This window comes from Chanodichthys erythropterus, chromosome 11 (genome assembly GCF_024489055.1).
Source record: "Chanodichthys erythropterus isolate Z2021 chromosome 11, ASM2448905v1, whole genome shotgun sequence".
Classification (NCBI taxonomy): Eukaryota; Metazoa; Chordata; class Actinopteri; order Cypriniformes; family Xenocyprididae; genus Chanodichthys; species Chanodichthys erythropterus.
Window position 1 is genome coordinate 11,236,331 of NC_090231.1, and position 24,738 is coordinate 11,261,068.

Sequence of the window (24,738 nt, forward strand, 5' to 3'; positions counted from 1 at the left end):
TCATGCTTGAGCACAAGTACTACCGCAGACGCATTCGGTGACGCATGAGCTGTTTCTGATCCTAAAAGCTGAAGTAGATCTTCCTCAGTCAGCAATTACCAGTGTGCTGTGCTGTCAGCTTCTCTAGCACCCTGATTTCTCACTCTAGCCTTTGAATGGCCTGATGGAGCTTCCATAATAACTTTCAGTAGCACCCAAGAGACAAAATGTTCAGAAACCGTGTTTAAAAACACCCCTAAGCTGATTTAGCCTAGACATAAAGTGGATTATGAAAGCACATAAATAGACTAAAAACAGGAACAGAGAACATGATCGTGCAATTTGGCACATCCTACTTTTGTCTCATTGAATTTTCGATGTGTACGTTTTTAGCATCTACAATTGCTGAGCGCAATTTTTACAGTTTTTTTTTTTTTTTTTTTGAAGGATGGAGTCATGAACAGTGTTGCTTTTGAGACCCGGACATTCCTGTCGAATTAGCCTTTTTGGTCGTGACCCATATTAAAATACCAAATGTCCTGACGTACCTCATATGAGTTAATCGCATATGTTTGTGTTAGTGTTTATTGGCGAGTGCGTCTCTAGCCGGTCGCTGCTCATTGGAAAAGCGCCCAATCCTTGATAAATGACGCACACTGTAATCTGACGAAACAATAGGCAGAATTCAGTGGGTGATTTGGTATTAAGTCTTGGGTTTAGCCTCTGGCCGTGCAGAAAACTGACAGCCAATAATGTGGGAAACACACACACACACACACACACTCTCAGATCTTGCTTTGGTTTTGCATGAAAAAAATGCTGTAAACTTATCCATAATCTTGTTCGTAAACAGCAACCAGCCCTGCAGTGTTTATAGCCTGTGGTATCCTGATTACACTGGACACTTCATTATTTACTTGCTTACAATTACAGCATTAGTCAACCAACCAGGCGGCGTTATGTAAGGTGAAGTGTACTTTTTTTTTTATTACTTTTTTTGTTTTTTTGTTACAGTACTTTCTCCTTAATATGAAGAGTAAACTATTATAGAGGACCTGGAGTGCAGGTACAATATAAATAAATCACTAAAAATGTAAATATAGAAATGAAAATGTTAAAACATTTTAGTTAAATGTAACCATAAACACATTAATGACAGATTTTTAAATGCAACTTTTAAATTACTATTTGCTCATTGTAATCCATGTTCAATCTTTTTGCAAATGCTTTTCTTAATCCATCCTTCATTTTTTTTATTTTATTTTACAAGAAATGTGATGCATTAATCAAACAGTAAAACAGTAGAATGAGACACTGTCACATGACCTCACTACGGTGCTTGTTTTATTTTGAAAATACAAATGCTTATTTCTTTGTTTTATTTAGTTCTTTGTAAAATTAACAACTCTTGACTGTCCTATATCAGCAAGAGATGAAAAAGTTACAGTCTGTTCATTATCACACTTGAAATGGAATTTAAAGGGTTAGTTCACCCAAAAATGAAAATTATGCCGTTAATGACTCACCCTCATGTCATTCCAAACCCGTAAGACCTCCGTTCATCTTCGGAACACAGTTTAAGATATTTTAGATTTAGTCTGAGAGCTTTCTGTCCCTCCATTGAAAATGTATGTACGGTAGACTGTCCGTGTCCAGAAAGGTAATAAAAACATCATCAAAGTAGTCCATGTGACATCAGTGGGTTAGTTAGAAGTTTTCCCACTAACTAACCCAGCATCTTATATAGATTTTGGTCCAAAAATAATAAAAAATGCCACTTTATTCAGCATTGTATTCTCTTCCGGAATCCTTTCCACTGAATTGATTCCATTGAATCCTTTCATCTGTCGGCGTTGGTAATGCACTTTTACTCCGTTGTTTTTGGCGATTAGGACATCTACGACATGCACACTTAAGCACCATTTTAAAAAATAGCTTGAATACATTGTGCGTCTCCCTCAGACTGTAAACGAAACTCTGGCGCACCAGGTAACACGTCAGCAGCGTCTTATGTCAGCAGTGCGCTGCAGTTCACTGAACCTGAGTCGTGAACCCAGATGAACAACAGACCCGGAAGAGAATACAATGCTGAATAAAGTTGTAGTTTTTGTTATTTTTGGACCAAAATGTATTTTAGATGCTTCAAAAACTTTTAACTAACCCACTGATGTCACATGGACTACTTTGATGATGTTTTTATTACCTTTCTGGACATGGACAGTATACTGTACATACATTTTCAATGGAGGGACAGAAAGCTCTCAGACTAAATCTAAAATATCTTAAACTGTGTTCCGAAGATGAACGGAGGTCTTACGGGTTTGGAACGACATGAGGGTGAGTCATTAATGACATAATTTTCATTTTTGGGTGAAATAACCCTTATAATATAATAACCAGTATTTAATATGTGAATTTTCTGCATACAGAAAATTCACATATTAAATACTGTGGAAATATTAAAAGTTTCCTGAACATAGACTGTAAATAAAAGACAATAAGTTATGTCGCTAATAAGTAAGGGATAATTGATGACAGGCCATTGAAGGAGAAAATAATGCTCTCCCGAGGTGGTAAAGCAGCCATGACGTGAAGCGGAGTGGTCGTTACACCCCGGGTGTGCATTATTTTCTAAAAAATCAATTATTCCGCTTATACTACGGTTACCACACCTCAAGACACTGTTCTGATGTTGTATTTAAAGACATTTGTCAGGTTTTTGTCCTTAAAACCCTCTTGTGTGTGGGACTAATTTCTTACGCATCTCATCCCAAGCCTCCGATGCTAATTCCAAAATGTCATTTCAGAACCAATAACTGAAACTTGAGCCATTAATAGCAGAATAATACAGTTATTAACGCAGTTGAGAGAGAGAGAGAGAGAGAGAGAGAGAATAAGCATATGTGAATTAGCCTACTTGAGTCTGTGCGTCTTTCACGGCAGCAGTGTCTCTACTAATAGCGAAACTGTAAGTTTATCTACCTCAAGAACCGCACAGTTATCAGTTATTACCTCGCTGGTGAGAAATTTTATGTAGCTTTTAAGTGCTAAACTATTAGCAATTTGAGCATTCAGCAGCCCCGTAGTATAAATATGACGTTATTGTGCTTATACCTGCTTGTGTACTTACGCCAGAGTGATGTGACCATAATTGAAGAGTTGTGCTTGCTTTTTATACTGATGCACTTTCAAGCTCATACATTTCTTTAAAGCTTTTAAAAATAATGTCTGGTGTTTACAGTACCCTCGCCGTCACCCTCCCCCTCGCCATGTCTCTCTCCCTCTATCTGCCTTGATAAATGTGCCTTTATTTAGCCCCTCTTTACCCTTCCCAAATTAAATTGAGACCCTGATTGATTTTCCCTTCTCTCTCTCTTTCTGTCTGCTCACAGTCCTTGGCACTAATGAAGGTGCCTGGTCGAGTTTGTCTCCTCTCTCTCTCTCTCTGTGTGTGTGTGTGTGCTTATGCTGTAACAGGCTCCATTGTCAGATCTGTAGGAACTTTTTTTTTTTTTTTAGAATGATTTCATCAATGTGATACCATCAGATTCAGTCTTGGCCTCTGATTGGCTGAGGGTGAATTAAAGAGATTTGAAATGGAAAAGTAACAAAACCGGTTAAAATCAGAGGGAACAAAGTAGAGATCTTCTTCACTTTGTGTGTTTGTACTTTGTCTATAGTTTTTGTTTAGTTTTCTAATTTAAAAGTGTTTTCTCTCCAAAAATGGTTTTGTAAGCACAAAAAAACAAAATACCACACACACACACACTTTGTTATAGCATCAGGTCAGGTTCAAAGCGTAAGTCTTTTGCATTTTACATTTGAATGAGGGTAAAGGAACTATTCACTCTTTCTCTCTCTGTGTGTGTATTTGTGTACAATTACTAATATTTGCATTCCTGCAGAGCAGAGATATATAGTCTTGTGTATATTTGTGTATGTTTCTTTCCTGTATTTGTAAATGGATGCCAGTAACTAGGATACGCCCGGCAGGATCATCCTCTATGATTTTCAGAAAATAAAGTTTAAACTTATTTGAGATGTGATCTGTGTGTGTTTTAACACCATATATCTGCTTGAGAGTAAATATTCAGCCTGACACTTGGCATATGGCAACCATGAACTGTTGAGATAAATGTTTCCCTTTCAGAAATGTATGGTGGTAACTACTTTTTGCCAAAATGCCTACAAGCAGTTGTTAGTACTGTAAAACCATAATAAATAAATATGAGTTTTGTTTTAAACAGTGTAAGAAGATTTTAACATCTTTTTTGTTGACTGTTGTAGCTAGTAACACTTTAGCATTATGCAAGTGTGCAATCATAAACATTTTCTATAATATAATATTTTGTGTGTGTGAATGTGTGAATTTCCAGCATCATTACTCCAGTCTTCAGTGTCACATGAATCATTCTAATATGCCGATTTGCTGCTCAAGAAACATTTATTATTATCAATTCTGAAAACAGTTGTGCCTCTTAATATTATGTAGATCCATTTTTCCAGTATTTTATTTGATGAATTGAAAAGAACAGCATATATTTGAAATGGAAGACTTTTTTTAACATTATTAATGTCTTTACTTTTCACTTGATCAGTTTAATGCATCCTTGCTAAATCAAAGTATTAATTTCTTAAATAAAATAAAAAAATCTTACGGACCCCATATGTTTGAAAGATAGTGTGTGTGTGATAATTATCTTTTTTAATGCTTTGTGTATATGTGCAGGCACATAATAAGCCACTTTTCCACTCCACATTCACACTGCCTGATGTTCTTTCTCTCCAATTTGTGGTCGCTTTCTACTTCTTTTTTTCTTTCTTCCTTCAACAAATGCATGCTCTGTACTTGTGTTTGCCTTGAACTTTATGCCTCATTCGGTTGTCATGGCAACACAAGAAAGCTCATCTGGCTGCTATGATAACCAAATACAGCATATTTAGGTAAGTGTGCAGCTTAACTGGGATAAAGTGGATAAAAAGCCAGATCATGACGTTCGCATGCACTCCTTTTAATTAACCCTTTGTGCTGCGGGCCTGATGATGAGCATATTAGGCAGATTGCATGCATGTGTCTGCTTCTGATGTGGTTTGTGAGCATTTCTGAGCTTCTATATAAAGCGTGTGGTTTTAGCAGGTGCATGCATATGCTAGCTGACACACAGACGGAGGTGTGAATGTGTGTGATGCATGTGTCTATGGCAGCTGCCCCAGACCTGTTTATAGGTTATGCAGTATTAATAAGATCTGTTCATTAGAGAGCACTGGTCAGGCTGGTGACTGATGATCTAAGAAAGAATGAAGAAGAGGAGGGTTATGAATTGATGAAGTCAATATAGGAAAGAAATAAAATTAATAATGTTCATTTTCAAGTAATGTGAGAAAGGAAAAGAGACAAAGAATGAAGGAACTGAAGACTGAACATTAAAAATATGGAAATTGAACAACAACAATATGGAAATTGAAAGTGTCGGGTAAGCAAATAATGAGTAGAGAGAGATGGAGAGGCGCTTTTAAAGATATATTAGAAGTTAGAGGGCGACCTATTAATCGGCTTTGGCGATTAATCTGCACCAATAACCGATTGCTGGAACAAGCGTATTTTTTTCCTCTCGCAGCTTTTTCAATGTATCGCGCTCTAGACTCTGCCTTCTTTTTCATTTTCATCAGCTCTGCGGCTCTGCATTTGGAAACTATTATGAGCATCTTGTGTTTTTAAGAGCAAAAATGCATTCTGTTTGGTCATCCCATTATGTCCCCTTATGAGTTACAAAAAATCAGCTGTTAGCAAAAATCAACTAAACACGAATGATCAAGGTATAATTGATATATTTTTATATATTTAAAAAGTACAGTACATTTTCATGGTTCAATACAGTTTTTTTAATTTTTGTAAAAAGTTCAGCTCTATTTTATGCATTGTTTGTTTCCATTCAGTATCCATTTTAAAAACCTATCAGACTATTAATAAGTTATTGGACAGCGTGGTCCAACCTATTTATCCTTATCGATAAAATCCACTATTTGACTATCGACCTCAAAGTTTTATGAATTGAGTTCTTAATCACCATTTAAAGGTGCCCTAGAATTAAATATTGCATTTATATTGGCATAGTTGAATAACAAGAGTTCAGTACATGGAAATGACATACAATGAGTCTCAAACTCCATTGTTTCCTCCTTCTTATGTAAATCTCATTTGTTTAAAAGACCTTCGAAGAACAAGCGAATCTCAACATAACACCGACTGTTACGTAACAGTTGGGATGTACGCCCCCAATATTTGCATATGCCAGCCCATGATCAAGGCATTACACAAGGGTAGAACGTCTGGATGTGCACAGCTGAATCATCAGACTAGGTTTCTTTCATCGTTTCTTACTGTATTCATGGAGACAAGAGAGCCGTCGCTATTTTCATTTTTAAACACTTGCTGTCTGTATAATTCATAAACACAACTTCATTCTTTATAAATCTCTCCAACAGTGTGTAATGTTAGCTTTAGCCACGCAGCATAGCCTCAAACTCATTCAGAATCAAATGTAATACATCCAAATAAATACTATACTTACATGAACCGATGTATGCAAGCAGCATGCATGACGAACATCTTGTAAAGATCCATTTTGAGGGTTATATTAGCTGTGTGAACTGTGTTTGTACTGTTAAAGGCAAGCGTGAGCTCGGGGGCGGGGGAGCGGGAGATTTAAAGGGGCCGCAACCTATATATCGGTGCATAGTTAATGATGCCTCAAAATAGGCAGTTAAAAAAATTAATTAAAAAAATCTATGGGGTATTTTGAGCTGAAACTTCACAGACACATTCAGGGGACACCTTAGACTTATTACATCTTTTTTTAAAAAGTTCTAGGGCACCTTTAACTTTAAATATAAAAAAATGTTAACATTCAAGCCTATTTGGATTGTACAAACCATCATATCTGCTATAGCTGTTTGCCTAACTGCTTGTCATGTCATTCGCTTAATATCAAAATAAAAAAGCAATCCGCTATTGAATCTATGTGCAAATCATAATTGATAAACTTTGTAGCCTTTTCAGTATTCATCAAACCTTTATAATTATGTTGGATAATAAAACTCACAAATAGATCAAAACGCTCTTGTTCTCATTGAGATCAATTACCACAGAGAGAATTAAACAAGTTGAACTAATTGCCCTTGCCGTTGCCCTGAATACATTTTGACTTTTTATCTTTTAAAGGACTACTTGACTGAAGGGCAAATTGAACAATTGGCATAACTCACATTTTGTTCTGTTATTTATTGTTTTCAGAGGCTTTTATTGTTGCTTTTATTACAAAACACTGCACCAATTTTGAATAGTTGTTACATTTATGATTTATAATTGATCAGAATAAACAATTATTCTGCCAAGTAATATACACTGTCATTCAAAAGTTTGCAGTCAATAAGATTTTTTTTTTACAAAAGCATCTTACTGTATACTCACCAAGCTGCATTTATTTGATCAAAATGACAGTAAAAACATTATAATTATTATTATTATATATTTTATTGTAATTTATTCTGATGGCAGAGCCATATTCAAGAAACATTCTTAAAGGGATAGTTCACCCAAAAATGAAAATTTGATGTTTATCTGCTTACCTCCAGGGCATCCAAATGTTTCTTCAGTCGAACACAAATGATTTTTAACTCCAACCGTTGCCGTCTGTCAGTCGTATAATGCATTGCAATGGGAACTCCATCTATAAGAGTCAAAAAAACATGCACAGACAAATCAAATTAAACCCTGCGGCTCGTGACGACACATTGATGTCCTAAGACACGAAACGATCGGTTTGTGTGAGAAACCGAACAGTATTTATATCATTTTTTACCTCTAATACACCACTATGTATAACTGCCTCCGCATCCGGTTGGTGAGGTCTGAATGCACTCTGATGCCGGAAGTGATCATAAAAAATGCTATAAATACTGTTCAGTTTCTCGCACTAACCGATTGTTTTGTGTCTTAGCACATCAATGTGTCGTCACGAGCCGCAGGGTTTAATTTGAGTTTGTAAGCAGATAAACATCAAAATTAAATTTTTGGGGTGAACTATCCCTTTAATTCTTAAAATCAATGTTGAAAACAGTTGTGCTGCTCAAAAACAGTGATAGTTCTTTTAGTATTCCTTAATGAATAGAAACTAGAAATTGCAAAAGAACAGCATTTATTTGAAATAGAATTTTTTTTAACATCTATAACTGTATTTTGTCACTTTAGATCAATTTTAATGTATTCTTTCCAGTGTTGAGGGTAAGCGTTACAAGTAATGTGAGTTACGTAATCAGATTACATTTTTCACGTAACTAGTTAAGTAATGCAATTCTTTTAAATTTACCACAAAATATAAACATATATAAAATAACACAATTTACTTTTGTTTTCCCATTTATTGGCTGACACCTCTTCTGCCCCTGTGTTGAGATAAATCAAAAGTAAGTGCAGAGTCGTTGTTCTCTGTGTAAACATGATGGGTATTGTAGTTCTAGACTAAATGTGAGCATTTACTCATCTCACTTGCACAAAAACGGATTCAGTATTCCACAAAATGAATAAAAACAGTGAAATGAAAACTTAGAATATTAAGCTAACCTGCAATAATTAAATGTTTATTCTTTATTAACCAGTGTCTTGGCTGATCTGATTAATCTTGGCTGATCTAATTAACCAAAAACATTTATTTTTCTTTCTTTTGTTTTCATTATTATTATTTTCTTCTCCTGCGTCCTCTTTGTCTGCAGTCCAGAATGGCAGCGCAACTGAAAGGTTTGAGCTGCGCCCTCTACTGTTCAGGAGTGAGGGCATGTACATTTGCCAAAAAATGTTTTTGGTTATTAAAAATCAAGCAAGCCCATCCCAGAAGAGAAAAAGTAAAGCAAAAATAACACATTACTTTCCATAAAAAGTAACTAAGCAATGCGATTAGTTACTCTTTTAGGGAATTGTCACACAATATTGTATTACATTACTTTTAAAGCAACACCATGGAACATTTACTCACGGTTCCCCCATGTGGTTGATAAGCGCAATTGTCTGTTACCAGTGTCATAAATACTGTCGCTGTAAAAGCTTCCGTGTGGGCAGTGCAGTACATGTGAATTTGTTGACTAAGCTGACGGAACCGGCGAATGCAGAAACCTCGTTTGGAAACCATGTCAACCGACCAGGTAAAGTAGCCCATTCTACAAATATCATTACATAGTTTATGTATGCCATATGCCGTAAAGCAGGTCGCACTCTTCCGCTGGCAGGGGATGGGAGGGACTGTGTGTACCGACCCGAACACGAAACTGTGGTTGTAGCCGCTAGAGGCTGCTCAGGTGGCAGCAGCAGCAGTAGAATTCATCCGGCTAAGAGTTGTTCTACCACTGAAATAATTTTAGAGACATTATTGTAAGGTTGAAAAACTACATAGTGTTGCTTTAAATGTAACTTTCCCCAACACTGATCCTTTTGAATAAAAGTATTCATTTCTTAAAAATAAATAGTGTATATTTCATCTAAGCTCTTAACATCTCTTAAACACGTATATTATACTAAAATGCAACTTGGGAGCCCTATTGTTTAATGAAATATAGATGCACTCTCCGTAGTTGAGAAAAGCTGATTATGCGTGTTACTGGCATACAGGCTAATAGATTTGCACTTCTATGGTGCTGTCAGTGAGCTGAATGAGAATGTACCCATGCAAGCATTTGTGGGTGTATTTGTGTCTTTTGTGACATTTTAATAAATGTGGCATCCCAGCAGAAGGCATTTCTTTGTACTCGTCATTTCAGAACTTCAGAAGTTTGTGTGTGTGTGTGTTTGGCAGCTAGTAGCCCATTGTTTGATGTTCTTTGAGTCTGATTTGAGCTGGCGTTCTTGACTGAAGAGGATGGGGTCAACAGTCTCCATCTATCTCTGTCTACACACACACAGCCTATCAGTGCCGGTCCATGGCAGGAGCTCTACAAGTCCTCCTCAATACAATATTCCTCTTCACAGACGTTCGCTTGCACTTGTGAATGATCAAGTGGGTAGAGCATTGTGTGTGAGTTTACTGACACACTTTGGGTGACTTGTCTATGTGGTTTTATGTCGGTGAGAGGCCACATGCCACTTCCAGTTCAGAGTGCTAGTGTTTTGCTACCAGTTCAAAGCAGCTCTCAGAACTGTGTTTATGAGGAGAGAGATATTTTCTCTTTCTAAAGAATTTAACCCTAACCCTAAATCTGGAAATACCTAGAAAGAGCTAAAAGTTATCATTCGATTTATGTCATCTCACTGAAGTATATGTTGTTGTTTTTATTAATGTTTTATAATATTTTTTTGCCATGTTTGCTCATAGGCACTCATTTCTGGATATAGTTTTATTTATCTATTATTATTATTAGTAGTAGTATTTTTTTTCTTCCCCCAAGCCAATCACCTGAACCATAAATTCTGTGTGACTAATTACTCTTGTTATCTTTTTTAGAGAGAGAAAACAAATAAGTCTGAAAATACCTGGAAGGAGCTGTACATTAGCATTCCCATTTATTTTTATTGCACTGAAGTATGCGCTGTTCTTGTTGCTGTTTAGTTTAGTTTTTTTATGTAATAATAATAAATATACACTACCGTTCAAAAGTTTGGGGTCAGTACGATTTTTTTTTTTATGTTTTAAAAGAAGTATCTTCTGCTCACCAAGCCTGCATTTATTTGATTAAAAATACAAAAAAAAAGTAATATTGTGAAATATTATTCCAATTTAAAACAGCTGTTTTCTATGTCAGTATACAGTAAAGTGTAATTTATTCCTGTGATCAAAGCTGAATTTCCAGCATCGTTACTCCAGTCTTCAGTGTCACATGATCCTTCAGAAATCAATCTAATATGATGATTTGATGCTCAAGAAACATTTATGATTATTATCAATGTGTACAAATTAATTTTTCAAAATTCTTTGATGAATAGAAAGTTCAAAAGAACAGCATTTATTTAAAATAGAATATTTTCTAACATTATAATTGTCTTTACTCTAACTTTTGATCAGTTTAACTCATCCTTGATGAATAAAAGTATTGATTAATTTTATTTCTATCCCCCAAAAATAAAATTAAAATTCTTACTGACCCCAAACTTTTGAACGGTAGTGTTTAATGTTACAAAAGATTTAGATTTCAGACAAATGCTGTTCTTTTGAACTTTCTATTCATTATAGCATCATGAAATAAAAATGTAAATAACTGTTTTCAACATTGATAATAATCATAAATGTTTCTTGAGCATCAAATCATCATATTAGATTGATTTCTGAAGGATCATTTGACACTGAAGACTGAAGTAATGATGCTGAAAATTCAGCTTTGATCATAGGAATAAATTACACTTTACTGCATATTGACATAGAAAACAGCTGTTTTAAATTTGAATAATATTTCACAATATTACTTTTTTTGTTTGTTTTTATGGTTTTTTTTTTTTGGTTTTTTAATCAAATAAATGCAGGCTTGGTGAGCAGAACATACTTCTTTTAAAACATTAAAAAATCTTACTGACCCCAAACTTTTGAACGGTCATGTATATATATACATCTATCGTGTTTGCTTTTGGGTACTCATTTTCGGATACTGTTTATTTAGTTAGTTAGTTAGTTAGATAATCACTTATTTAGTTAATCACTTACCCCCCTACTATTTTTATCTCCATTTTAACACCTATTTGCCACTTGTTTTCCACCTGATGTCACCTGTTGGAGTTTGGGTTCCTTGCCGCTGTCGCCTTTGGCTTGCTTAGTTGGGGACACTTGACATTTGACTTGACATTTGATATTCAACAGTATTCTTGACATTTGATATTCAACAGTATTCTTGACATTTATTCAACAGTGCTTTGATCTGCCTCCACTATTCTTTAAGAGCTGCTGTGCAGCCAAAATAATGTAACAGTTATCAATGTAAAGCTGCTTCGACACAATCTACATTGTAAAAAGCGCTATATAAATAAAGGTGACTTGCCTTGACTTATAGCTAATCACTCAATTCCAAATACGGCTTATTTGTTTTCATTTAATAATTTTTAATTTAAAAAAAAAAGTGATGTGAAGGCCGAGTATGATAACCCATACTCAGAATTTGTCCTCTGCATATAACCTATCCAGTTAGTGCACACACGTTAGGAATAGTGAGCATTGAACATTTTTGCTGTGGCACCCAGGGAGAGATTGGTGGTTAGGTGCCTTGCTCGTGGGCATCTCAGTCATTTCCTGCTGGTATTGAGAATCGAACCGGGATCAAAATCGAGTTACTAGTCTGATTCTCTAACCATTAGGCGATGACTGCTTGCTATGATCTATTAGTAGTATTATTTTTTCCCCCAAACCAATCACCTGAGCCATAAATTCAACGTGGCTAATTATTCTGGAACTAAATGAAATAACATCATAACAACGCTGTAGGCACACCATCACAAGCCCTTCAATAAATTACTGTTTAACTGAAAAGAAAGATGGCAGATAGGGTAACGGGTTGTTTTAGGGCCATCTACATATATAAATGAATTTTGTTAGGATACATGTGTTCTTTTAAACAGCCGTCAATAGTGAAAGATGCTAGGCAGCCAAACCCTGATGGCCCCTTGGAGAAAAGGCTGTTTAAAGAGGTTTGGAGTGGGATGCATAGATGACATAATGAAGTGAGGGATGGTGATTCAGAGAGAAAGAGAGCGATAGAGCATGTCTCTAAAAAAGAAGAGATAGGAATAAAGCACATGCTGTTATTTCTCAGTCATTCGAAACAGATGGAGCTCTGGGACGCCACTCCTCTCAGCGCAGGGTGAGACTATTTCCTCTCATATGCTGTCCATACTTATGACATCACAGACACGCCCATAATCAGATTTCACTCTAAAAACACACATATGCATTTATATACTCAAGCATTGCTTGACAAGTGTCTCTGCAACAGTCTGTGTGACCCGCATAAAGTAACCCGTGTTTTGTTTTGAGAGGTCAGTGAAATGTGTCGGTCGGTATGTGAGGTGTGTTTTGTTTCCTTCTTCCTGTGCTGAAGGTTCAGCCGCTGCTGACGGGGCGGCTCTTGATGGGTGTTTTGTCACCTCTTGATGAGAGTGAGGTTTCACTCTTCCTTTTCCCGCTTCATTCTGCATTCTTTCTCAGTATTAATAAAAGTACATAATTACTGGATTATGTACTTGGAAAGTAATGGGTTAGTTAAGTTTGCAGTGCTTTTGCATTTCAAAAATGTGAAGGTTGTGGAAAATATCGAACATATCTAACCTACTGTCTCAAATCTCTAACATAGCTAACATTCACTTTGGTTGAATTAAGCAGAGATGCATTAACAAGACAAATGTGACTTTCCAAATGTGTTTTGCCTAGTTTTGTTGTTTATACAATAACTATAACCCTGTCCTTCCTGTATTTCTCTCATGGATGTGATTTTCCGTATTTATACTTAAATGATTATTTAAATGATAAAAAATACACAATTATTAAAGAAGGAAAAGGTTGTATTTTTTTATTCTTTTTGGTCCTTAGCTGATCACATGCTTTGAGAGAGAATTGTATTTTTCAGTAAATATGTTAAACAATTATTTGGGTAATTTAGTGTAGATGTTACTTGTAATTTCCAAAAAAATATTAGGAACATGCATTACTTGTAATGTGTTAAAGGGTTAATTCACACAAAAATGAAATTTGTTATCATTTATTCAAAAAGGAATAGCAGCTGCATGAGGTGAAGTGTTCTATATGAGATTAATCAGATATCCTAGATAGCAGATTGCCTAGATATATTGCGTTACTCCCTTAAAAAAGTAACTAATTGCGTTACTTAGTTAATTTTTATGAAAAGTAATGCATTACATTACATTTGCGTTACTTTTTCTCACTTGGGCTGGGCTTGCTTGTTTGTTTTTTTAATAACAACAAAAAATGGCAAACTATTTTTGGCAAATGTTAAGGCCCTTTCACACCAAAAATGAAATGAATAAGCATCAGGCTGAAGGAAATGCATATTTTCTCCTGTACAGTAGAGGGCGCAGCTCAAACAAACCTTTCAGCTGTGTCTCCATTCTGGATTAAAGAAGAATAGGATACAGGAGAAGAAAGTTCAGTACTCTTATTTCTAAATGTAAAGTAATTTTTGCTTATTAGTATGGTTGAATTAGATCATTAAAGGTCAGTAGCAAAGACATTGGTTAATAAAATGAGATTAAGTACATAAAGTATATTTGTGTAATTTAATACAGTTAATTATTACAAGTTTGCATAAAATTCTGAGATTGCATTCCACTGTTTTTATTCATTTTGATGAATACTAATGTTTTTGTGCAAGTGAGATGTGTAAATGCATGTTCACATTTAGTCTAGAACTACAATAACCATCATTCAATGTGCTGAAACATGGGCAACCGAGGCATAAAGAATTCACAACATTCTATAGTGTTCTCATCATAGTGTTATGTATATGGCAGATTGGCGCTGCACAACTTCCACTTAGCTTTAAAGTGATTCCAGGCATTACGGTCACTTACAAATCCATAGTTTCACTTTATTTCGCAGTCTGGACTGCATGCTGTCCTAACGCTATCCAATCAGACATCAGGAACCACCCAAAATGCCACAATAACCAATCAGAAAAAATGTATATATATATTTTTATAAAGTCACTTCGATCATCGTTTTCATGATCAGTTGTCGCTGTCACGCCCGAGTACTCAACTACTCGTGCACATCCCTTGTCCAAATTACTTTTAACAACAAAACAGTTTGATCTGTTACTCAACTTAAGCTGTTGTTTGACTTTTAAAGGCTTAGAATGCAGTCATATGAACATTTGAACTATCATTTGATATTTTTTTTCTGTCAGTGTTATGGTGCATTTTGTAGCCATGACTCTCCAGATTTCATTCATTGTAAATGCACTGGAAAGAATAACCAGTCATTATTTAAAATGTTTCATTTTGTGTTCCACAGAAGAAAGTCATTTGGAATGACAAATGATGACAGAATTTTTCTTTTTTGTGAAAATACTATATTACTTTTATTTGCCTTTTCTTCATGCTCTCTCTCCTCCCTTTATGTTTTAGCTACTCTTTCATGTTTCTTTCTTTGTTTATTTCATATTTTCCCACATTCAGATGAGTCACTGACACCTACAGTCTCTTTTGTGAGCTCTATAACTCTCTTGTTCATTCTCTTTTACTTTCCCTCTTTTTCTGGGCAGCTGCATTTATCCCATTTACTGTTTTATGTTCTTCCTTTGTCCGTCTCCGCCTCAGTCTTTTTCCCTTTCTTTTGTCCAGCTGCTTTCTGTTTGCAGCCTATTTGGTCGGGCAGTTTTTCATCTGTCCTTTCTGTCCCTCTTCTCTGTCTCTCTCATTCCCAGGGAAAAGAATTTGTGTGTGTTTGCTCTTGTAACCACAGATAATATTTGAGTAATTACATTGGTTAACCACATGTGGTCACTGGTTTTCATATTTCCTATGTCTAAGCTTTGTAATACCCCGGATAAGGGAACCAAATGTAACTCTTTACCACACCTGCTAATGGCAGGTGAATAATTAATAACCAGTAAAATGATTTACTGGGCATAAAAGTGTGTGTATGTTTTTCCCCTAATGTGAGGAATATTCCACATATTTGTCACCACATAGAGAAAAATAAAATGCATATAATATCACTTCCTAATTATTTTATTTTAGTATTATCAAAGTTTAAAAAATTATAATCAATTATTATCATCTTTATTTAATTATTATCAAAGACAACTATTCTTAAAATTCAGTTTAAACTGTTCCTAATAAATTTAGGGTTAGTAAGGCCAACAGGAAACTTGGATACTTGGTGAGCAGCACTGTTGTAACTAGTGTTGCATTTGACACTTGGAGGGTGTTGAATTTGTACCATTAAAAGTGCAATATGTGAGAATTTTGCAGTAAAAAATCCAAAAACCACTAGGCCAGCGTTATATATTTTGTTTACTTGAGTACCTACAATATGTTTGCAACTATTTGCAATTTTAACACGGGACGTGTGAGGAGTCGCCTGTCAATTGCGTCATACCTGCGTTACCCTCGGTTTCCTCGTTTTGTTTTTTGTTTTTGTTTTTTTGCAGCCATTGAGTGAACACATAGATTAACATTATAACATTTTCAACACTCTCAAATGTATCTAATATGATAAAAAGAGCTGCGTACCTCATACTCATGACCGGAAAAGCGGAAGCGGCGGCGGAGACTGTGTCATAATAAAAGTCCCGCTGCTCGTGAGGCGTGTGTTGCGTAATCGCTCCAGCGGCCTCGTTCAGCTCCCACAACACTCGCTCCTGCTCTGCTTCATACTACAGTAACGTTAGTAATCGCAGCCATGAACATGATTTCTTCCTGAGTCCTATCCCAATTCTTTTCCACCGGCAGCTGAGGTGAAAACCACATGTCCCAAGATTCCACACTCAAACTTGCCGTCATCAAGCTACGCCTTTGTTTTGAATAGGCTTCTAGCGACCTCTAGCGGACAGAATTCTTACATACTGCACCTTTTTTAATGGATGAAAAAAACAACACTAAAAGTGATATTTCATATTCTATTCAATTCCACACATTACAGAATTGTATAAATTGGCCTTTTGAATACAAAGCCTTTCTGATTTACTGATCTACATCGCCATAGTTTTTCTGAAATAGAAACTTCAATTAACAGCTTTCTACAAAAACAGTAAACTTCAAAAAGACACTGGAACTTGATAAAAACATTTGGTTTTAATATGATGTTCTTTCTTTTCCCTCATTACAGAGTCTTCAAGAAGTCCAGCCCCAACTGCAAGGTAAGATTCCCCAGAGTGTGTTAGAAGGTGGAAAGTGGGCTCTTCATTGGTCTCTGTGGACCTTTTCCTTTCCTGTATCTTTCCCTCGCTTCTCCTCCCTTATTCTCTATTTGTCTCTCTTGGTGTTCACTTTTAATTGCCTTAATATATTTGGTTGTTTGTTTTCTTTCTACTTTTCTTTCTTCCATTGACTATTTCTTTATCAGCGCAGTGTTGGTTATCACAGCATTATTTCCTCTATAATCTCCCGGCTTGTATTCGGGCTATTTCCACTCTGCTGCTGCCTTCTACCTTATCTCTCTATCCCCTCATCTCATCTCTCTGTAATGGAAAGCGTTTTACATGTGGAGGATGTGTGTTTGGAGATCACGCCATCTAGTAGGGTTGTCTTCAGGAAGGGAGTAGATCATCTAGGGGTCAGTGTGGCATGCTTTAGGCAGTTTGGTAAATTGTTTGTGTGTGCGAGTTCCTTGACAGAGGCACTGTATGCTTTTTACGATATCTCTAGGGTCTTTGTTGTAGCACGTTTTTGCAAACTTGTGCTGTTTTCTCAAACATGTATCTGGTTTTCCTCTTTCTAGCTCACAGTATACTTGGGGAAGAGGGACTTTGTGGATCATCTAGATCACGTGGACCCTGTAGGTGAGTCAGATGGGAGTTCTCACTCAAAACATCTTGGGAGTTTTTGGTTGAACCTGTCGACTTCCTTCCATGTCTTGGTAACTTGAAGGGTTGTATCTTTGTGGAGGCAGTTGATGTTAATGGACATACACTGTATGTAATGACATATTTAACACTTTTTTTTTTTTTTACCTACTTGCCTGCTATAATGTTCTAGTAACTATAATGTTACTGCGTGATTTTTGGTTCCTCTTCATATCCCCTATGTTGAGGAAACGTCTCTCACTCCCTGTTGCATGGCAGCCGGTCACAGGAGACTTCATTCTGGGAGATATAGACGTTTCACTCATTACGTTTGTGCGGGGAGATTAGCTCTGTCAGGAGTATTACATATTGTAATGGTAATCTTGTACAAGATAACTCTTATAATGGAGTGTTAATGCTCTCTGTAATTCTGTCCAAACCTCTGCGGAGGCTGAAAGAATAAGACATACAATGCTGTTGCAAAGTTTGGGGTCGGTGAGATTTTATTTATTTTATTAATATTTTATGCTCACCAAGGCTGCATTTGTTTGACCAAAATGACAGCAAATAGAGTAATACTGTTAAATATTATCATCACACACAGTTTCTGCCAATCTCATGTTAAACTTAGGTACCTATAGAGTAGTATAGCTGTCAAAAGCGTGCACAGCTTTTGAGTAGAGATCTATGTTTTATGTTCTATGTCTTAAAAGTGTAATTTTACGGTTTTTGAAGAAAGTGGTCAATTGAGAGCTGTCAGATTAAAAAATTAATCCAATTAATTACATAATGTACTAATTCATTCATCATATAAATCACAACTTATATCAAAATATATGCTGAGAATAAATGTATGCACCCAAATAAAGACAAGTGACTCATTAAATAGACAAAAAGTTATATATTGTTTGTTTTAGTTTGTTGTTTGCAGTCCATTTTGCATTTGAGGTTTTTTAGGGCCGCTCACACAGAATGTGTTCTTGTGAGAATCTATATTATTTTTTGTAATGACTGATTTATGTACACATGCAGACAGATTTTTAGTCTTAAGCCACTACCTCAGTTCTTACACGTCATTTTGCACATGTATCTTATTTTTTATGGCAACAAGTTAAAGTAGTTAAAATACTGTGCAGACAATGGACTCGTAATAAATAATTAAATGGTTTTGCAAAGGAAAATTACTTGTTACTAATTTTTTACAGGCCAGTGGTTATTATAATAAACTATAATTATAATAATTTTTTTTTTTTTATTGTGTTATTAAAAAAAAAAAAAAAAGTTGTACTAAATTAATGTGTTAATTTGAAGTCTTTTTTATATACTGGAACTTCTTATTTGCTTACTGTGTATTTTGTCTGACTTTAGATGGGGTGCTCTTGATTGACCCAGAATACCTAAAAGACAGAAAAGGTAATCCATTGATTTACTGTATCTCCAATTTTCTTGTGTTGCTTGCTATGTATTTTTTTTTTTTAAGCCATTATTTATTTATCTGTCTCTCTTCTGTTCTGATTTTACCAGTTTTTGTGACCCTGACGTGTGCCTTCCGTTATGGCCGTGAAGATCTGGACGTGCTGGGCCTGTCTTTCCGAAAGGATCTCTTCATCTCCAGTTTCCAGGCCTTTCCCCCTCTGCCTGAGGAGCGCAAACCGCTCAGTCGGCTACAGGAGAGACTGCTCAAGAAGCTAGGCCAGAACGCGTACCCCTTCAACTTCACGGTGACTCTTAACTTTTATTTTTTCTTTCACTTATTCATTTCAATGCTTGTAAATTTCAGTTGTACGTATGTGTTTTATTCAGTGTATAACATGAATGAAATAAGCTCCGACAGATGCCAACAGACACTGCAGAGATCCGACAAGATCCGACGAATTGTCTGTTGCCGTCTGTTGGTGGAGTGTGACTTGGCCTTTGCACTGCACAGTAATACTAATGAATTATAACTTTACAGACCCAATCAAATTTACTAAAATTTTCCTGTGAAACACTGTTGGGGTGTGTTCACAATTGTCATGTTTGGTTTGATTAAAGCGAACCCTGGTGGAATTGCTCTGTTAGTCCGGTTCATTTGAACATGTGTGAAAATTGCCATCCAAACACTGGTGCGCACCAAACAAGCGGACCGAGACTGCTGAAAAGATGGATCTCCGTCTGCTTCCAAACGAATTTTGATGCGGTACGAATGATATATGAACGTAAAACAGACCAAAGACTTGTAAACGAAACAAAAACAGGAAGATGAGACCCTGAAAAGGACAGAATCCTCACGCATATCGGTTTTTCTCGTAATAGTCGCAAGTTTGTGTGTGTAACGGAGGGATTCCCGCCGCTGTTTTGACTCCTTTACACACTTTATAAGCTCTTCACGAGTTCCCAGCTGGTCAAAAAACCATCATATGCAGGCTACGCACCGCTACGCACACACAACAAGTGCATTTACCTTAGCATACAGCATTGTTTTGATGTTCGGTAAGTTCCATCTCAAAATAGGCAATACGTCATAAAATCCGACCAATCAGGTTGAGAATGTATCCCTATGCTTTTAGGTTCGGTATCTTTTGTGTTCGTTGATAAAATAATGCCATTGACCAAATGGACTAAATGAACTGAATTACAAGTGTGAACACATCCTTAGATTTTATATTCACTTCACATAAATGATTTTCTTGATTGTGACCAGGTTATTTTGCTAAAGTAGTTTTATGTTCTGAAAAGATTCCTCAGAACCTTCCCTGTTCAGTGACTCTACAGCCCGGGCCAGAGGACACAGGAAAGGTAATGACACTAAGCTGACCTTTTCAAAATCGACTTGGTGTTGACTTGCCAGAAAAACTAATCTGCTTTTTAAAATCACCATGAAATGAAAATTCACATTTTTTTAAATGGAACATTGCAGTACAGTATTTATTATAAATCATTTATCCATGTACAGTATTATTTTTCATTCATGTACCATGTTCATGTACCCTTGTTATCTTGAATCATGACGGCAGGACAGACTGTCACTCATATGACATCACAGCAATGGCAAACTACAGCAATTCAATGTCTTATCAATATATCTAATCAATTCCAGTTGGACAATCAAATCCCGCCCTACATGTTCTTGTTCGAGAAGCTTTTCATTCAGATATAATCAGGGTTTGGGAGTAACGGAATACATGTAACAACGTTATGTAATCAGAATACAAAAATCCAGTAACTGTAATTCGTTACATTTACATCAAAAAACGTAGTAATCGGATTACAGTTACATTTTGAAAAAGGGGAATACTATCAGGATTACAATGGTTTCATTTAAAACTAAATAAATCATTATTTTGCCATGATAACACCATTTTAAGCGCTGCTTGATTATGCAGTAGCTCCTGGTTCTGGTATATATATATATATATATATATTCAGGGCTATGTATTCGCAAGTTGTGGAAATGAGACATGATTGCTTAGTTTAAAAAGGTTTTAAAAGTGCTAAACATTAAAATTAAAGCAGAACAAACATAAACAGAAATGTTTGATCCGAGCTTGTTCAGTTTAGTTATGATCTGACGTCAAAAATGAAAAAAAAAGATTTTTAATTTTTTTTTTATTGAGACCCATTGGAAAGTACAGAACATTTAAAAACTTGCATAAATTATTGCAGAAATAATTAAAATTACATTTAAAAATGCAATTTATCTTGTTGTTTGTTTGTTTCTTTTTCTTTCTTTATATATGTGACCTTGAAGTAATCCAAAAGTAATCAGATTACATTTCTTTTATATTATGGTAATTGGATTACATTACTCAATACTTTCTTTGTGAAGTAATTTGTAACTGTAATGGAATACATTTTTAAAGTAACCCTCCCAAGCCTGGATATACATCACTCAAATATAGGAAAGAAAAGACTGTAACAACTTCCATTTCATGATGACTTTAATGACTGACTATTTGACCAAGCTGTCCTTCAGCTATGGGAACGTACACTTATGTGTAACATTGTTTACATTTTTTTTTCTGTATTGACTCATAGGCATGTGGTGTTGACTTTGAAGTCAGGGCATTTTGTGCCAAAACTGTGGATGAGAAGACTCACAAACGGTAAAGTGTCGCTCCTTGTGATTTTCTTTTTTTTTTTTTAAAGGTGCCCTAGATTCAAAAATTTAATTTAGCTCAGCATAGTTGAATAACAAGAGTTCAGTACATGGAAATGACATACAGTGAGTCTCAAACACCATTGTTTTCTCCTTCTTATGTAAATCTCATTTGTTTAAAAGACCTCCGAAGAACAGGTGAATCTCAACATAACACCGACTATTACGTAACAGTCGGGATCATTAATATGTACGAACCAATATTTGCATATGCCAGCTCATGTTCAAGGCATTACACAAGGGCAGGCAGTATTAACGTCTGTATGTGCACAGCTGAATCATCAGACTAGGTAAGCAAGCAAGAACAATAACGAAAAATGGCAGATGGAGCACTAATAACTGACATGATCCATGATAACATGATATTTTTAGTGATATTTGTAAATTGTATTTCTAAATGTTTTGTTAGCATGTTGCTAATGTATTGTTAAATGTGGTTAAAGTTACCATCGTTTCTTACTGTATTCACTGAGTCAAGAGAGCCATCGCTATTTTCATTTTTAAACACTTGCAGTCTGTATAATTCATAAACACAACTTCATTCTTTATAAATCTCTCCAACAGTGTGTAATGTTAGCTTTAGCCACACAGCATAGCCTCAAACTCATTCAGAATCAAATGTAAACATCCAAATAAATACCATACGCGATTAGACATGCTGCATGACGAACACTTTGTAAAGATCCATTTTGAGGGTTATATTAGCTGTGTGAACTTTGTTTATGGTGTTTAAGGCAAGAGCGAGCTCTTGGGGTGTGGAGCACGAGATTTAAAGGGGCCGCGTACCCTGAATCGGCGCATAATGATAGGCAGTTAAAAAAATTAATAAAAATAAAAAACTATGGGGTATTTTGAAACTTCACAGACACATTCAGGGGACACCTAAGACTTATATTATATCTTCTGAAAACATGTTCTTTGGCACCTTTAAGTGTTTATATACATTGAGTGGCCAGTTGACTTAACAGGTACAACAAATTATTTACCAGTGCATTGATGTTTGTTAGGATATATACACTACCATTCAAGGTTTGGGGTCAGTACAATTTTTTTTTTTTTTTCCAGAGAAATTAATAGTTTTACTCATCAAGGATGCATTAAATTGATCAAAAGTGATGATAAAGACTTTTATATTATTGTAAAACAATTCCATTTCAAATAGATGCAGTTCTTTTGAACTTTTATTCATCAAAGAATATTGAAAAAAAAATTATCACAGTTTCCACAAAAAAAAAATTTAAGCGGCACAACATTTTTGATAATAAGAAATGTTTCTTGAGCAGCAAATCAGCATATTAGAATGATTTCTGAAGGATCATGTGACACTGAAGACTGGAGTAATGATGCTGGAAATTCAGTTTTGCCGTCACAGGAATAAATTACATCAAATAAATGATAGACTTCTTTCTAAAACATCGAAACATTTTACAAACCCCAAACTTTTGAACAGTAATGTACATCTTTACTCAGAGGGAGAAATGTTCTTTGCAATGACAGTACAGCAGAAGTTATGTCTAACTGGCCTCTTCTTAACAGGAACTCTGTGCGGTTGGTCATTCGTAAGGTACAGTACGCTCCAGAGAAGCCTGGGCCGCAGCCAATGGTGGAGACCACACGCAGCTTCCTTATGTCTGACCGTTCCCTTCACCTCGAGGCCTCACTAGATAAAGAGGTGTGAACATCTACTGCCCTCTGCTTATCATTTAATAAAATGTCAAGTTTTGATGTCTTTTTACTCAGCTACTATTGAAATTTCTCTCAATCAGTTTCATTTTTAACCAGGTTTTCTTTATATCCTTAGTGTAAATAAAAATCATGCAAAAGAAGTATTATAAAGTATAGGAAGAAATATGCAATGTAAGCAAATTATGTTAAACAATGCACAAAAAAAGTAAAACCTATTTGATTTCTTTCTCCTTCTCAGCTCTACTACCATGGTGAACCTATCAGTGTCAACGTTCATGTCACCAACAACTCCACCAAAACAGTTAAACGAGTTAAAATCTCTGGTGAGATGAACATTTAATCGTTTTTATTACATGTATTTACAGGAAATTATACAATGCTTTACATGCTACAAGTAAAAACACAAAATGTTTTATGTATGTAAATGTTTTAGCCTTTGCGTTTGTTTTTGTGTTCTAGAGTTGCCTTTTAGAATTGCTAACATCAGCTAGCTTTAATACTTTAGCTTTCCTCTTCCCCTTTTCCTTTCCTGTTGCTTTTGTCCTGCGTTTGTATCTCATGCACTCACAGATGTTTACTGCTGATAAATGTTGTTCACTTCACAATGATTCCACTGTTTCATTATTCATTTGTGACAGAATTTAAAAATATCTTTGTAGCTCACAGGTGTTTGTACTGAAATACTGCTTTTTCTGTGCTGTAGTTATAGTTTGTGTATCAAAAGTTAGCATGAAATGGTGCTCACAATCTAATTTACTTCTGTAATGACATTTCTGAATCAAACCAGATGTCTAATATATATATTATATTTACTAAATATATTTACTGGATATTTAAAAAAATATCAGGTATACTACAGTTCAAACGTTTGGGATCAATAAGATGTTTTTTAAAGAAGTTTCTTATGCTCACCAAGGCTGAATAATCTGATCAGGAATACAGCAATATATTGAAATACTATTACAATTTATTATTATTTAATATATATATACTTTTGGACTGTACTGTATGTATAATATATATATATATATATATATATATATATATATATATATATATATATATATATATACAGTACAGTCCAAAAGTTTGGAACCACTAAGATTTTTAATGTTTTTAAAAGAAGTTTCGTCTGCTCACCAAGGCTACATTTATTTAATTAAAAATACAGTAAAAAACAGTAATATTGTGAAATATTATTACAATTTAAAATAACTGTGTACTATTTGAATATATTTGACAAAGTAATTTATTCCTGTGATGACAAAGCTGAATTTTCAGCATCATTACTCCAGTCTTCAGTGTCACATGATCCTTCAGAAATCATTCTAATATGCTCATTTGCTGTTCAAGAAACATTTAATGTGTACAATTGTACAAAATATTTGTGTACAATATTTTTTTTCAGGATTATTTGATGAATAGAAAGTTCAAAAGAACAGTGTTTA

At 35.2% G+C, this 24,738-nt stretch overlaps 1 protein-coding gene across 2 annotated transcripts in view; it reads left to right on the top strand.

The window, feature by feature from the left end:
• The window catches only part of arrb2b (arrestin, beta 2b), a 53,040-nt gene that overhangs the window by 18,941 nt on the left and 9,361 nt on the right, over nucleotides 1-24,738 (top strand). Inside the window, exons 2-9 of one of the 2 annotated variants that reach the window (XM_067401657.1) lie at nucleotides 16,791-16,821; nucleotides 17,403-17,463; nucleotides 18,835-18,879; nucleotides 18,991-19,187; nucleotides 20,185-20,244; nucleotides 21,484-21,551; nucleotides 23,141-23,276; nucleotides 23,529-23,613. In XM_067401657.1, the coding sequence (XP_067257758.1) occupies nucleotides 16,791-16,821; nucleotides 17,403-17,463; nucleotides 18,835-18,879; nucleotides 18,991-19,187; nucleotides 20,185-20,244; nucleotides 21,484-21,551; nucleotides 23,141-23,276; nucleotides 23,529-23,613 (683 nt within the window). Of the gene's footprint in view, nucleotides 1-16,790; nucleotides 16,822-17,402; nucleotides 17,464-18,834; nucleotides 19,188-20,184; nucleotides 20,245-21,483; nucleotides 21,552-23,140; nucleotides 23,277-23,528; nucleotides 23,614-24,738 lie in introns of both variants that reach the window. The other variant, XM_067401656.1, reaches the window with a different exon arrangement.